Raw genomic sequence first — 13,993 nt, forward strand, 5'->3', positions numbered from 1 at the left:
TCACTTCTATACCAAATTCCAAGATCGAGGTACCCACGAAGCTGTATGGCTAGACGAGGAGCTCTTCCAGGAGTACCCCTAGTTGTTGGCGGACTACATGGAAGCCATGAACCTGCCGGAAACTAAGCAGGAGGGAATGTCACATGCACTCTGCACTCAGTGCATGGTGACAAACTTGTTCATCATCATCAGTGCAACATTTGTACATTATTACAACCCAGTAGGATGATATTTGTCATACGCCGTGACCCCATTGTACATTCTCAGTCCAGGATAAGTCAGGCACGAGCTACATAGGTCATTCCTCAGCCTTAGCGGGTTAGTCAGTCAGTCAAGTCCCTTAACCCACTTGGAGAGAATCATTCATGCATGTAGAGTCAGTAGAAGCCTTAGGGTTTGCATCAGAAAGCACTCTGTATCCTGCATAATATGCATTCATATGCTTGTGCATCATTTAGAACATCCCAGAATTCAGTCTTCAGTGTGCTAAGAGCTTTCCTCCTCAGCCCTAGGAGTACCCTTGCCTTCAGCACTAGACTAGTCTCATCCAGCCCTTGGAGTACTTGAGTTTGCTTCAGCCAGCCCTGGTTCTCCAACGCATGCAGTTCAGCAGTCCCTACAATCATAAGCGCAGCCAAACAGTACATCTACAGGCCTGAATCAGCAAACACACCTGCGTTTTCTGCATATAAACCAGCCGCATGCAGTTCAGTCCCCTACAGTCTGCGTTTACAGATCTACAATAGCCCTACAGTCTGCTGACGTTTCTATCCAGCATCAGCCATAAAGCCCTGCATTTCAGTCCAGCATTAGTCTCACAACAGTATTCAGCCCTACAGTCTGCATTTGTAGATTCCCAGCAGTTTCAGCCTTGATTCACCAGTATACATCAGTATCCAGCATTTAGTGCATCATCTAGGCATACACCAGTCATCTGGTAAAGGTATTCTATCATTCATAATTATTTATAGCATTCTAACATAGCTTAGAACAGTCCACCGCCTTCTTTTCTCAGCCTCAGGTGTGCAGCCCTTCCTCATGCCCTTGGGAAGAGTGCATAAGCTCGAGATCAGTTCATTGAGGTGTTTCTACAGCCGTGTACAGTTCAGCCAGGCTTCCGATCCTCCGAGATCTTGTGTTTGGCTTATCTACAGGCCACAATCATTCTCTCTAAAGTAATAAAGCAAATACTATCTCATTATCGGGATAGGGGGCCCTTCAGTGGGTAATTTGGGACCGAATCTGGTGTACAGTTCTCATATCTCTCTCTCTCATCTCTTTAAAGTTTGAAGTATTAAAGTGGATTGCTAAACTCACGAAACTCAGGATACAGAAGACGGTGTGAGCATTTGTGTGACAGGATCTCCCAATACAAAGACTTCCGCTGCATATCACAGTGAGAAGGATGCCCAATTGAAGAGTTTGCCAGATTTTGTCAATGATGCCATGGAAACGGTTGCAATGGAATTGGGTGTGAAGCCAAGAGAGATGGAGCTTTCTTTTCTTATAAACAATGGTGATGTATTGGAGGGAAGGGAGCGTGATCTTATGTTCAAGAAGCGACCTCGTCTGAATCCTCTTGGAGGACCTTCTCTGCAAAGCTCAACTCTACCATTCGCCTTGAGAGAAAAGAGGTGTTAGTAACCTCTTGCCCTTCCTCTACTACTTGTGATACTCCATCGCATAGCTATGCCTCTTCACTCCTAGGTACTCATCACAGGGATCCAACTTATTTTTCGGAGTCTACGAGGATGGAACAAGAGCGTTTTACTTCTCATGTAGATAAAGGCAAGAGGAGAGCTGAGATTGACAAAGAGGCTACTCATCACACTGGAAGAGGATTAGAGAATTCAAGGCATGAGACAAATCCGTGAAGTTTGAGAACTATCATGGTGACTATGACTCTAGCAAAGCCTTATCTTTTATCTCCCAGTTTGAGTTTGCTTTTCATGAGGGAGAGTTCTCAAAAAAATCAAATCTTAGACGTGTAGGAATGTACATGAAAGCTATTGCTGCCCTATGGTGATTGGCGTAGAAGCTTTCCAACAACACCATCACTACATGGGCTGAATTTAAAAGCAAGTTTTATGCTGAGTTTGTGCCTTCGAATTTTTCAAAGAACATACACAAAAGGTGGGATTGGTTGAGTGAGAATTATGGGAAATCCATCTAGAAAAGTTTTGGAAGGTATTGCTCGAGGTGATTCCCTTCATGAGAATTAATGAAGAGGAGAAGAAAAAAAAAATCTTGAGTTGGGTTTTCAACCCATGTTCCAAATGGGCTTGAAATCTACCTAAATCAAACTTTACAACTCCTCATATATTCAGCTTTTGGCTTCCGAGCAACTTAATGTGAAATGGATGCAATGAAAGAATAACATTAACATGGGACAAAGCTAGTCAAAATCTGCAAAAAGGTGGACAACTGCCTAAAAGGGATCCTTGCTCCATCACAATAGAGTTGTCCAGGCTATGCCATGATTTTGCAGACAGCTCAACAGCTCAATGGACCATGATTTTAACATTTTATATTTTTCTGTCAATTCTGCACCACCCAAACTTGCCCTGAATTGCATTCCGATCCATCCGGACGCCTTTCCTAATGTCCTAGCAATTCCGACCAAGCCACTTCTCTGTTAGTTGTTTTGTTGTTCTTTGGAACCTACGTTATTGCTTTTTGATTTTACATGCTAGTAAGCTTTGGGTTCACCTGTGAGATTTGAGACTCATTGCAACTTTCTAAGCAATTTACGTTTGGGTGCAGGTAAGAAAATAATTCTTTCGGTGCGCACAAAAACACGAATTTTCCTATCTTTTATATATTTGTGTTTTGTTGGAAAGCCATTCGTTGTTTTGTTTTTTTATTGGGAGATTTGTTTTCAAAGTTCTAGCAAAGTAGATTCAGTGAATGCACTCTAAGGTGCCCAACTTTGGATTTTCAGATCTTTTGATCCAAGGAGGGGCTGCTGTAGTCGCACATATCACTATCTTCTTCCTGCTATAGCAGTGGGCATCACACAATATACTCGTGCAGAAGAAGTACAGCAGCGCATTGTTAAATTTCGGACTATTCTATCTTCACTTGAGGTATTGTTCGTCTTTTTATCGAAACAAGAAACTTGTGCGCTCTCTCTCTCTCTCTCTCTCTCTCTCTCTCTCTCACACACACACACACACACACACACACACACACACGATCCGTGGGTCTAAATGATAATTCCTTTCAATGGAAAACCGTAGTAAGAGTCTATACCTAATTATTAGTAAGCCAAGGAGTAGGTATAGCCTTAATGTCCTTGTAAATGGTCTTTGTTAGCACCATGAAATGAAGTTTATCAAAAACGTTAAGTTGTTCAATGATGATACCCCTCCTCCTACTCCTCCTCCTCAAGTAAGGCCTTCAAAGACTATTTAAAAGACGTACAGGAGCCTCAGTATAATGAAGACATGATAAATATCCTACAAATGACTATGATACTCTTCAAGAAATCCTATTGAGATTCGTTCATTTAAGGCATACATACAAGCAAAAGATGATATAGAAAAAACGAAACATATTCATGCATATACATACCTCAAAAAGCTTGTATTACTGTGGTGCACAATCGAGCACAGCATCAAGGCCTGCATGCAAGTAATCAGTGAGAGAAGCCCGGGCATCCAACAACTCTAGAGTGCAATGCGTAGAAGTTCAGCAACGCAGATAGTGTTTTCTTTTAAGTCGACCTCACCCTAATATTTATAGGTGCTGATCAAGGAATTGAATTGTTGGATTGTTGGCTGGCGACCCCGCTTGATCAATGCAACCCCTCGTGACTATATATTGGCAATTTGTAGGTTAGGAGATGATAGGCAAAGAGAAGAAGAAGAAGAAGAAGAAGAAGAATAAAAAACTTTAGAAAAATCTTATTATGCTTATAATAAATAGGTAATATTTATAAGCATTGGATTGGTTTAATTACACCTGGTAGGTGAATCAAATCCATGCCCAATTTTTCTAGCACGTGGTGCAGTGTAGGGTGATAGTAGAAAAGCGAAGTGGTACCTACCCTATTCCTAGGCGGTGTGCAGATATATAAGAGAGAATCTCTTTATATGACAGGTCGGTTCGAGTTGAGGAGAATGTATCATGGTAGTTTCTTGGTCTTGTCAAATTTTGTAAGGAAGACTTGGCCATCCTCCTCGATCTATATAAATAGATTCAAAAAAAGAATGGATTTGGTAATTCTTCTATTGCTTCAAAGGATAGAGGATAGATCCACATATGGTTTTCATGGCTTCTCTTAGCATTTGGATAAAGAAATTGCCTAATGGATGAGTTATTGAATACTCCAATAGCATCTATGAATCCGAAAAAAAATTGAAAACGTGCTAGGAGGTGTCCTTTTCAATATTATTAATCTCATGATGAATGAGAATTCATACCAGAAGAAATAGAGATTGTAGCAGATGGGGGAACAAGAAAACCTCATAAGAATCCCTTTAACTTGTCTCCATACATCACCACATTTAATAAAGAAACTATTTAATACCCATCATTGGTTATTGTTGAATCTTTTTCAAGCTTCAGGAAAAATATGACCAGGTTGAATCTTGTAACTGGTTTTTTCCATTTACGGTAAAAAGTATCAAATGAAGTAGCAATGTAAGTGTAAGGGGTTTTATTCTTAAAAAGCTATTGTACAAGTCTTGGAGAGTGCTGTAATTAGTACATTACCATTGGTAATGTCGAACTGCAAAAATTGAAAAGATGCTTTTGGGTACGTTTAGGAGAACTTCATATGCTGAATGCACAATCCAGTAATCCAATATAGGGAGGAATCCAATCCACCTTTAAAAAGTCTTTTGCAAAGATACGCTTTTTATTTGCTAATCTTGAATTCCATCAATCATGAAAGAACATACATCCAAATCATTGAAGTAATATTTAATAAATCCAATTATGTATGTTGATAATCCATATGTGGGAGTTCTTACATGATTTAAAGAAAGTGGTCAAGAAAGGTAAGGATTTGACATGAATGTCAATATCCGGGATAAAGTCATTGATGTTTATTAACTGATATATACCTAGTGCTAATCCTCAAGATTAGCGACCTAATCTAGCAAGGTTAGGGGAGCCCTGGGATTAGGATAAAGCAAGCTAATACGGGTGGCTAAGGTTATTATTAATAAATCGTACTGGCTATTTATAATAGGATGGTTATTTATAGTAGCAGTGGGCACTATATAAGTGAAAGATGGGCTATTATTGTCATAACTTCACTATTGGTCAGAGTTCGACTAAGACTCCAGCTACGCATGTAACGTAGGGGCATGTGAAAGTGACAAAATTGAAGAACTACTTGTAACAAATCCACTTAATCAACAATCACAAATAATGAAAGAAAGTAGGATTCAGAGAAAAAAGAAACGAGATCTCACTGAGAGGGGAACAAGCCCCTTCTCCTTTGCAGGAATGTATTGAATCAAACCATTGGCACAACGTGCCTGAATCTTTACAATAGATGAGAACTGTGCTATCCCAATGAAGAGGGAGTGCTCCAATTTATAGGTTTGAGGCTTCAATGCTCTAGAATGGAAAGAATAAGCTCCAAATGACAAGTGGCTACTTTAATTGACAAGTGTTAAGCTAAATTGACAAGTGTAAGGTGAAATGACTTAGGGACACTTGTCTCATTCTAGATGTCACATGTCTTAATTTAAGAGGTGATTCTTCCATAACCTTCTATGCTAAAAATATCCCAAAGAATTTGACAAAGGTGCTTTAGTAACTCTTGATCCTTGCGAAAATTCGGAGGTTTTGAATCAAACAAAATTTCCACTGCAGTCTGCCAAAAATAGCAACTCTCCTAGATTCTAGCAGTTGCATCCTTTAGGTCCAAGAAGGCTTCGTTGTTGTAAGATTTACCTATTCATGGTTTGCTCAAATGATTTGAGCATTTGGTTTCGCCTTCGAAACCACTCGTCACTTATATGGGCTCGTACTACCTATGGTATCAATGAGAGCCCTCCACAAAAGATTTGTAGCTCTCCGATCTCTGTCTTCCACAATGGATTGTGGCAATCGTTGATGCTTAAGGATTTGTTGGATCAAGAACTTAGCCATATGCCTAGCCTTGATAGTTTGCTTCACTAGAATAAAATGGGCCTGCTTGCTAAACTTGTCAATGATGGTCCATATCGCAAATGAAAATGAAATCCATAGCAATACTCTCCCAAGGTTGGTTGGGAATTGGCAGTGGTTGCAGAAGTCGAGCTGGTTTCTGTCTATCAAACTTGACCCTTTGATAATTCAAGCATTTCCTAATATAACTGCTCAAGATCTCTTCTCATACTTGGCCACAAGAAATATATCTCCAAGGGCTGAGTTGTGGCTAAAATACCACAATGAGTCATATAAGGAGGAGCATGACATTCCTCCATCACTTTAGACGTGAAATCCTCTTTCACACATAACTTGTGTTGCATTAAGAGAAATCCATCCTTGATGGCATAAGAAGTCACTATTTCACCATGTTGCAATTTGTCCCACACGAGCTGAAAATCATCATCATAAGCATACATATCTCTCATAACACTGAAATCTGTATGATAGATTATGGAGACAGCATGTATCTGGGGTCTTCTTGACAAAGCGTCAATTGCCTTATTTTCTTTTCCAGGAATTGTGCCAAATAGTTGGCCCATCTACGATGCTTTTAAGTGCGGTAGACTAGCAGTCACCCAAACACAATTGTAATCCAACAAATAAGACAAATAAAAGGGAGCTAGAGTGCTACTACACAAAAAGAACAACAACACCTGTTGGCCCCAAAGCTTGGCACCCCTTTCGGTATTTCTTTATTCAAATTCAATGGAAGAGTTTAACTGAATACATCATGGCCATACATATGCATGTCCAATCTGCCAATCCTCTGGACCTTTTAGCATAGAGGTTTTCACATAGCCCTGTTCCCCAAAACACCACACTGTTATTCACCGCTAATCAGCCAAGATAATACACCATGAGGCCTTGAATACGCATCTAACTGGCCCATGCACATAGCCAAAAACACAGCCATACATAGCCCGTAAACTCTTCCCAAAAACATGCTAAATTTACTCCTGTTTCTGCCCTCTTAGGCTGCAAATCCCTCCTCTCACAAGAGACCAGGAGTAGCACTCCCGAACAACCCACGAGCCGGAAGAAAGAGGAAAAGAGAGAATGCGTGAGAAGCCATCCTGCAGTTCTGCTGTGCGCCTCCTGCAGCCAGCTCACTTGCATCCACGCAAAAGAGAGAAAGCGTGCTCAGTCCAGCCCCGTCTCCTCGCAGCAAGAGAGAGAGACAAGGCAGTTCAGCTTGCCGACCTTTTGTTGAACGGAAGAGCCCTGTGGCTGCCCGACTCTTAACAAGAGAGAGAGAGATAGACAGTCCTGCCCGACGGCCTGTTCAGCCCTCCGTTTCTTGCAGCCCAGCCGCCGTGCAGCAGCAACTGACTCCATCCAGAGAGAGAAAGAGCCCCCACGTGCTGTTCATCCACTGTGCGCCACTTGCAAAACTGCCCGCCAACTTATTTTTTTTCCCAAAGCGTGAAAAAAAAAGACGTGCAACTGCAGCTCGATTTTCCCAAAAAGAGAAAGTCCAGCAAAAATAACGTAACCCCCCAAATGGGCCACGATGCTCCCCAAAAAGGGGTTCTTTTATTTTATTGGGTTTTTAACCCTTTGTCCCCTCCAAACCATTGTCCTCCCCCCATGGGTTATGAAAGGGACTTTAATACTTTAATAATTCCTAATGTCACCCTTGCCCCGCTTATGTGCTACCCCTGAACAAAGCGGGAAAGTGTAAACATTCAATAAATGTCCTGCACACTTGTGTCTTGCATGTTAACCACCATGCCCATACGCTTGTACAAATTCATAGGGTCGTGATACATTCTACAATAAACAGCCATCTTGGCCCACCTAAACTCCACTACTTTCTTATTTAGAACATGCAATGGTCCGGCAACCACTGCAAACCACTTGATGAACCTTCTGTAGTAAGAGCATAGTCCCAAAAAGCTTCTAATCTCATGCACACTGTTTGACTCTGGCCATTCCATAATAGCCTTGACCTTGTCAGGATCCATCCGAATCCCATCTTTGGACACTATATGGCCCAAATAGTAAATTTGTGACAGGAAGAACTCACTCTTCTTGCTATTTGCATTAAGCTTGTACTTTCTCAATTCTTGGAAAACAACATCCAAATGCTTTTATGCTCTTCCTTATCTTTAGAATGTACCAAGGTATCATCAAAGAAAGTACCTGTGGATGGGGTCTGAATATTCTATCCATCATCCAGTTGAATGTGGCAAGGGCATTGGTGAGACCAAAGGGTAACACAAGAAATTCAGATAGCCCAAAGGTAGCCTTGAACGTTGTTTTGTGCACATCCTCTGGAGCAATCCTAATTTGATGATAGCCACTCTTCAAGTCTATCCTGCTAAACACTTTGGATCCATCCAACCTGTCTAGGATATCATCAATCCTAGGTATGGGGAACTTGTTCTTTATAGTAATCTTGTTGAGGGCTCTATAATCCACACCATAGTAGTTAGGAAACGCGTTTCCTACAAGGAAAGAAACGTGGAAACGTTTCCTTGTAGGAAACACGTTTCTTTCACACAAGTTTTATAACATTTTTTTTCCCCAAAATCCCACGTCAACATCAGGCGAGTCTTTGGATAATTTATTCTCTGGTTTCCGTGTGCGGCTTTTCCCTCATCCTCAACATCAAATACAAGCGCTGCCCGGCCTGCCCCAAACCTCCATGTTTCCTCCCTCGGGTCGCATGCCTACAACCAGGTGTGTTTTGTATCAATCCTGCTTGCTAATTTTAGCCAATTTGGGGCAAGATGGAGATGCTACAAAATGGGGGTTTTCTTCACAGAGACCCCATTAAGTGTCCAACGTTTGCCTTAGACTTTGCCCAAGGGTCTTAAGTAGCTATGTAATCCATTACATGGCTGATTTTTGTCAATTGAAGTGGTTTGAAAATTGGGGGTTTCTCTGCAAGCACACTCCTTCAACAAAATGCCTCGCACAAGAGATGATATGTGGACCCATGTGATCGAATCGGCCTCCTACAAGGGTGGAGGTGCTTCCAAATGGCAGTGCAAGTATTGTGGTTGCAGTCCGGTGGCAGCATAGACCGGGTTAAGGCCCATTTCACAGGTTTAGCAGGGAAGGGAGTTAGCTCTTGTCCACTTGTTTCGGATGCTATCAAGGCATCATTACAAGAGTGGAAGAGAGCCAAATTATTAGGCCAAATGAAGTTACCGACAGAAAAGGAGAGGAATGAAGATGAGGAAGATGTGGATGTGTTAACTACAGGTAGTACAAGTGTATCCAAGAAACAAAAGGTTTCAGAAGGTAGCTTTGCACCACGGGCACAAAGGACTCCCATCCCCATTGCCAAGGCCTTGCAAAGAGGGAGCATCAAAGCCAATCTACAGATGCAGGCAAAGCAAGAGGCCACCGGAGAGCTAACAAAGCTCTTCATACAATGTGCTTTGTCTTTCAATATTGTGCGCACCGCATGATGGAAAAAGGCCATGAGGGCAATTAGCTGCATAGGATGTGAGTGGGAGGGGCCCTCTTATGCAGCCTTGCGCACACGGGAGCTCAAAAGGGAGAGACAAGCTGTGGAGATGGAGGTAGAGCCTCTCAAGGAAACATGGAAAAAGTATGGATGCACTCTTCTATGTGATGGATGGTTGGATGTTAGAAAAAGGAATGTTTATAACATCCTTGTCTCATCATGCAAGGGCACAATTATCTTGCGTGCCATAGATGCATACATGGCAGGCATAGTGGTGACAGGTGAGTACATTTGGCGACACATTCGAGAGGCTGTCATGGAGATTGGGCCACAGAATATAGTGTAGTTGATCACTGATAATGGCTCAAACTGTGTCTCCATGGGAAGGATGCTTGAGGAGGAGTTTCCTGCCATTCTTTGGACTCCATGTGCTGCTCATAGCTTGGACCTCCTCATCGAGGATGTGGCAAAGATAGGTTGGGTGTTAGACATCTTTGAGACCTCTCGCATGATCATAGTTGTTACGAGGCGCGCCTCTGGGTGTCAGACATCTTTGAGACCTCTTCCATGATCATAGTTGTTACGAGGCGTACGACTGCCTGATCGAGGCGTCCACTTTTTTTTTTTCGCTGGCTTGAGTCTTTAGACGGGGGCTTTAAGGACCCAAGGCAGCCCCTCTTACACACTCTCTCCCTCATTCTCTCCCTCCCTCCCTTAAGCCTTTCTCCAGACCCAAAGTTCAAAGTTAAAACTTCAAACACACTAGGATGATGATGTTTTTTATACCCACTTTTGGAGCTATCTCTATACTCTACCGGTTCATTTCAGCTCATTTCATTGTACTTTGTACCCTTGAATCTTGATGATGTATGCAAATGATGAGGATGGACTATTTTGGTCTCATAGGTCATTTTGGCCTTTTGTAGACGTTTAATACAGATTTCTTTCTTTCACACACACACTCTCTCTCCCTCTCTCATACACACCCTCTCTCTCCCTCCCTGAAGGCTCATACATATACACTCTAATCTCTCTCTCTCTCTCTCTCTCTCTCTCTCAACTTTCACTATATATCTATCTATCAATAATATATATATATATATACATATATATATATAACAGACGCCTCTAACGTCTCTAAAAAATACGAGTCTTTCGAGGCACGTACCATACCTAATGCCTCTGTCGCCTCTAACAACCATGCGCATGATGGCAAAGTTTGTGATAGAGGCCAAAGGTGCTTGCTATGTATCGGGCACACAGTGACTTAGAGCTTCTCGAACCTTCTACCACTAGATTTGCATACACATTCATTGTGGTTGAGAGGCTGGGGAGAGTCCGCCATGGACTCCTACGCACAATGGTTTCCAGGGAGTGGGTGGCTTGGGATGATCGTGATAGTCCCAAGGCATTGCATTTGTACGTGTTGTCATGAGAGACACTTGGTGGCAAGAGGCTGAAGCTCTCATAAAGGCCATTCAGCCTATTTATAGTGTTCTTCGTGTCACGGACATGGAGGGTAGCACTTTGGGACTCCTATACAAGGTTCATGGATAGAATTGGTGAAGCTTTGAACCGCTGCACTGTCTTATCATCAATAGAGAGGTATGCTGTATTATGCATGCACTCTTAGTCTCTTTGATTCTTCAATCTTGTATAATATCATGTCTATGACACTATACTGTATACATTTCATGGCTGTTTTTTAAGGGTTCAGGACATTTGAGCCGTGTGGAACACACGATGGGATTGGTTTCATAGACCAATCCATGCAGTTGGCCACATATTGCATCCTCTTTGGAGAAATGAGGAGCAATACAATAATGAGGAGGTTGAGGATGGATGGCAGCAGTACATCGAGAGATACACAGGAGGGGATGTGGACTTGCTAAGACAGCTGGAGAATGAGCTACTTATTTTCCGAAATGGTAGCTTTAAATTTGGTTCAGTGACGGCCAAAATGCGGGAGACACAGCTACAACCAGTGTCATGGTGGGAGAAATATGGCATCAACACCCCTAACTTGGTGAGTCTTGACTCTTGGTTCTTGAATCTTGCATAAGAATCCACTTGTAGTATACTTATAAGTTATTTCTAAATTCTAATAAGGGCTTCAACTTCTTTTGTTGCATGAATTATGACAGAAATCCCTCGCCATTCGAGTCCTATCACAGGATTGTAGCTCGGGTCCTTGCGAGAGGAATTGGAGCACTTGGGCCCTCTTCCATACAAAGAAAAGGAATTGGTTGTCCACTGTTCAATTAGAGCGGTTGGTATTTTGTCATTACAACCTCCGCCTAATTGAGTAGGTAGGCAATCCCATCAAGCCTCGCCAAGTCAATGTTGATAAAATCGACATTGAGAAAGTGAAAGAAGTCCCAGAGATTCCTTGAGAGAAGCGTGACATTTATGCCATGCTATATGAGGAGGTCACAGTACCTGCACGTGTTAGTCGTGCACATTCATCTACAGCAGCAGGTGCTAGTTCCAGTGCAGCAGCTGAGTCTTCCTCCACATCTCATTCAGATTCTAACCGTGAGTCTGAGTCTGACGATGATGAGGATGAGGAGATTGAGGACTTGCAGGACTAGCTACTAGCTAGGCTGAGAGTCAAGAGCCTGAGCCATTGTCCATGGGCCATGTGGCTTATCATGATTTATTATGTATTGTTTATGGGCATTGGGCCATGACTATTGATTCGTCATGATTCATGTATGATCATGGATGTGACATTATAAGAAGAGGACTCTCCTTATATGTCAGTAGATCAGCTAAGGTAGCCCTGGTACTCTCTTCCACCAAGAATGAGAAAGTAAATTCCTACAACTCAATCACCCACTTCATCATAGCCTTAGATAAATTTGTGCCATTTATCAATTGAGGCAAAAAAGTGTAGCTCAAGTTTTAACCTATGTAGTGTGACAATGTCATGTATGGTTTGACATTGATGATGGATGATTATATGGTTTTTGTTATTTGTGATTCAAAGACTATAGACTATAGGCTTCAAATTGATGTTTCCATTTATTCTATACATTTAGTGTTATTTTTACGTATTTTATACAATATATATTTGAGGTTTTGTACATGCAAAAACCTGTACGTAGGAAACTTGTAGGAAACTTCGGGCTGATTTACGAAACCCGTTTGAAACGCGTTTGAAACTTTTAGGAAACCCGTTTCAAACAACCCCCTAACTACTATGAGATTCCATGCAAATGCGCCAAGACCCATTGTTCTTTTGGACTAACAATACTGGAGAGCAAAAGGGTGAAAAGCTAGGCCTAATCAAACCCTTTTCCAATAACTCTTTTACTTGCGTCATAATCTCCTCCTACTGGGCTACGCTTACGCGGTAAGGTGGCCGGAACTCCCGATCTGATGATCTTCTGGCGTCTCTGGTGGTAGTTTATTTGGTAAAGAATTTGAAAAACAATCTTCATGCCTCTTGAAGAAATCAATCCTCTTCCAAACTAGAGAGGGACTCTTTAGGCTCAAACCCTTTACTTTTAGAGTGTTTTACAAAAAGCAAGTACGAGGAATCAGACGATTTCATTGCTTTGGAAACTTCAACTCTCACATTAGAAGATACATTCTTGCCTTTGAAAGGGAACCTAAACTTGCTTCAGTCGCAATCAATGGCTAGATCAACTCTCCTATGCCAAGGCATACCAAGTACAACATCACAATTGCTGAGATTACCCATAACAAAATTCTCATGATGTACATACTCCCCTATCTCAATCGTAAGTTTCCCAAGGATTGGAGTGATCTAAGATCGTATCCCTTCAAAGCCAACACCTGATGTCTTCGGAGTGTCAAACCTCTCCGTAGGTAGTTTGAGAGCTTTAATGATCCAAGGATGGATATAATGGTGAGTAGCACGAGTATCAAAGTGGATAAGAATAGGTTGATTGGCAACCTCACCCCAAGCCATAAACACCTTCCTCTTCTCTGAAGAAGTATCATGTAGTTGCACGAGTTCTTTAAGGAGAGCATTCACCTGAGGTGATTTTGGCGGTTGATTCTTCTTCTTTGGCTTACTGGGCATTGTCTAGCCACATGTCCTTTTTCTCCATAGTCGAAGAGTTTTCCTTCCTTGGGATATTTTGCCCGTTGTTGATACGACAGCTTCCTTCTAGATAGTAGAGGTGGTTTACTACCATTCTTCCGCTTCTGCACTTGTTCTTCTGACTTATTTTGGTCAAACACCTTGGCCTTCTTCTTTTGGGACTCTTGTTTGTAAGACTTCCCAATTGTCCAAGGCATATGCAATCCTTTTGCTTCTATGGCTGTATCTTGAGCTGCTTCCAAGGTGTTCGGTTTTGTTATCTTGACCGTCCGTCGAAGCGTTGGATGTAAGCCATGGATAAAAGAAATTTCATTGAGCGATGTGGATTTGAGAGAGGTTGCAACAAGCTTATT

The 13,993-nt window shown here is 41.9% G+C and overlaps 1 protein-coding gene across 3 annotated transcripts in view; it reads left to right on the forward strand.

Annotated features, from left to right (window-relative positions):
• The window catches only part of LOC147613227 (Pseudouridine synthase family protein), a 200,982-nt gene that overhangs the window by 93,961 nt on the left and 93,028 nt on the right, over positions 1–13,993 (forward strand). For all 3 annotated transcript variants that reach the window (XM_086782493.1, XM_086782495.1, XM_086782494.1), the window contains exon 6: positions 2,942–3,086. In XM_086782493.1, coding sequence (XP_086638619.1) covers positions 2,942–3,086 — 145 coding nt within the window. The remainder of the gene's footprint in view (positions 1–2,941; positions 3,087–13,993) is intronic.

Source organism: Cibotium barometz, chromosome 44 (assembly GCF_041138505.1).
Source record: "Cibotium barometz isolate CiBa-2024 chromosome 44, ASM4113850v1, whole genome shotgun sequence".
Lineage (NCBI taxonomy): Eukaryota > Viridiplantae > Streptophyta > Polypodiopsida > Cyatheales > Cibotiaceae > Cibotium > Cibotium barometz.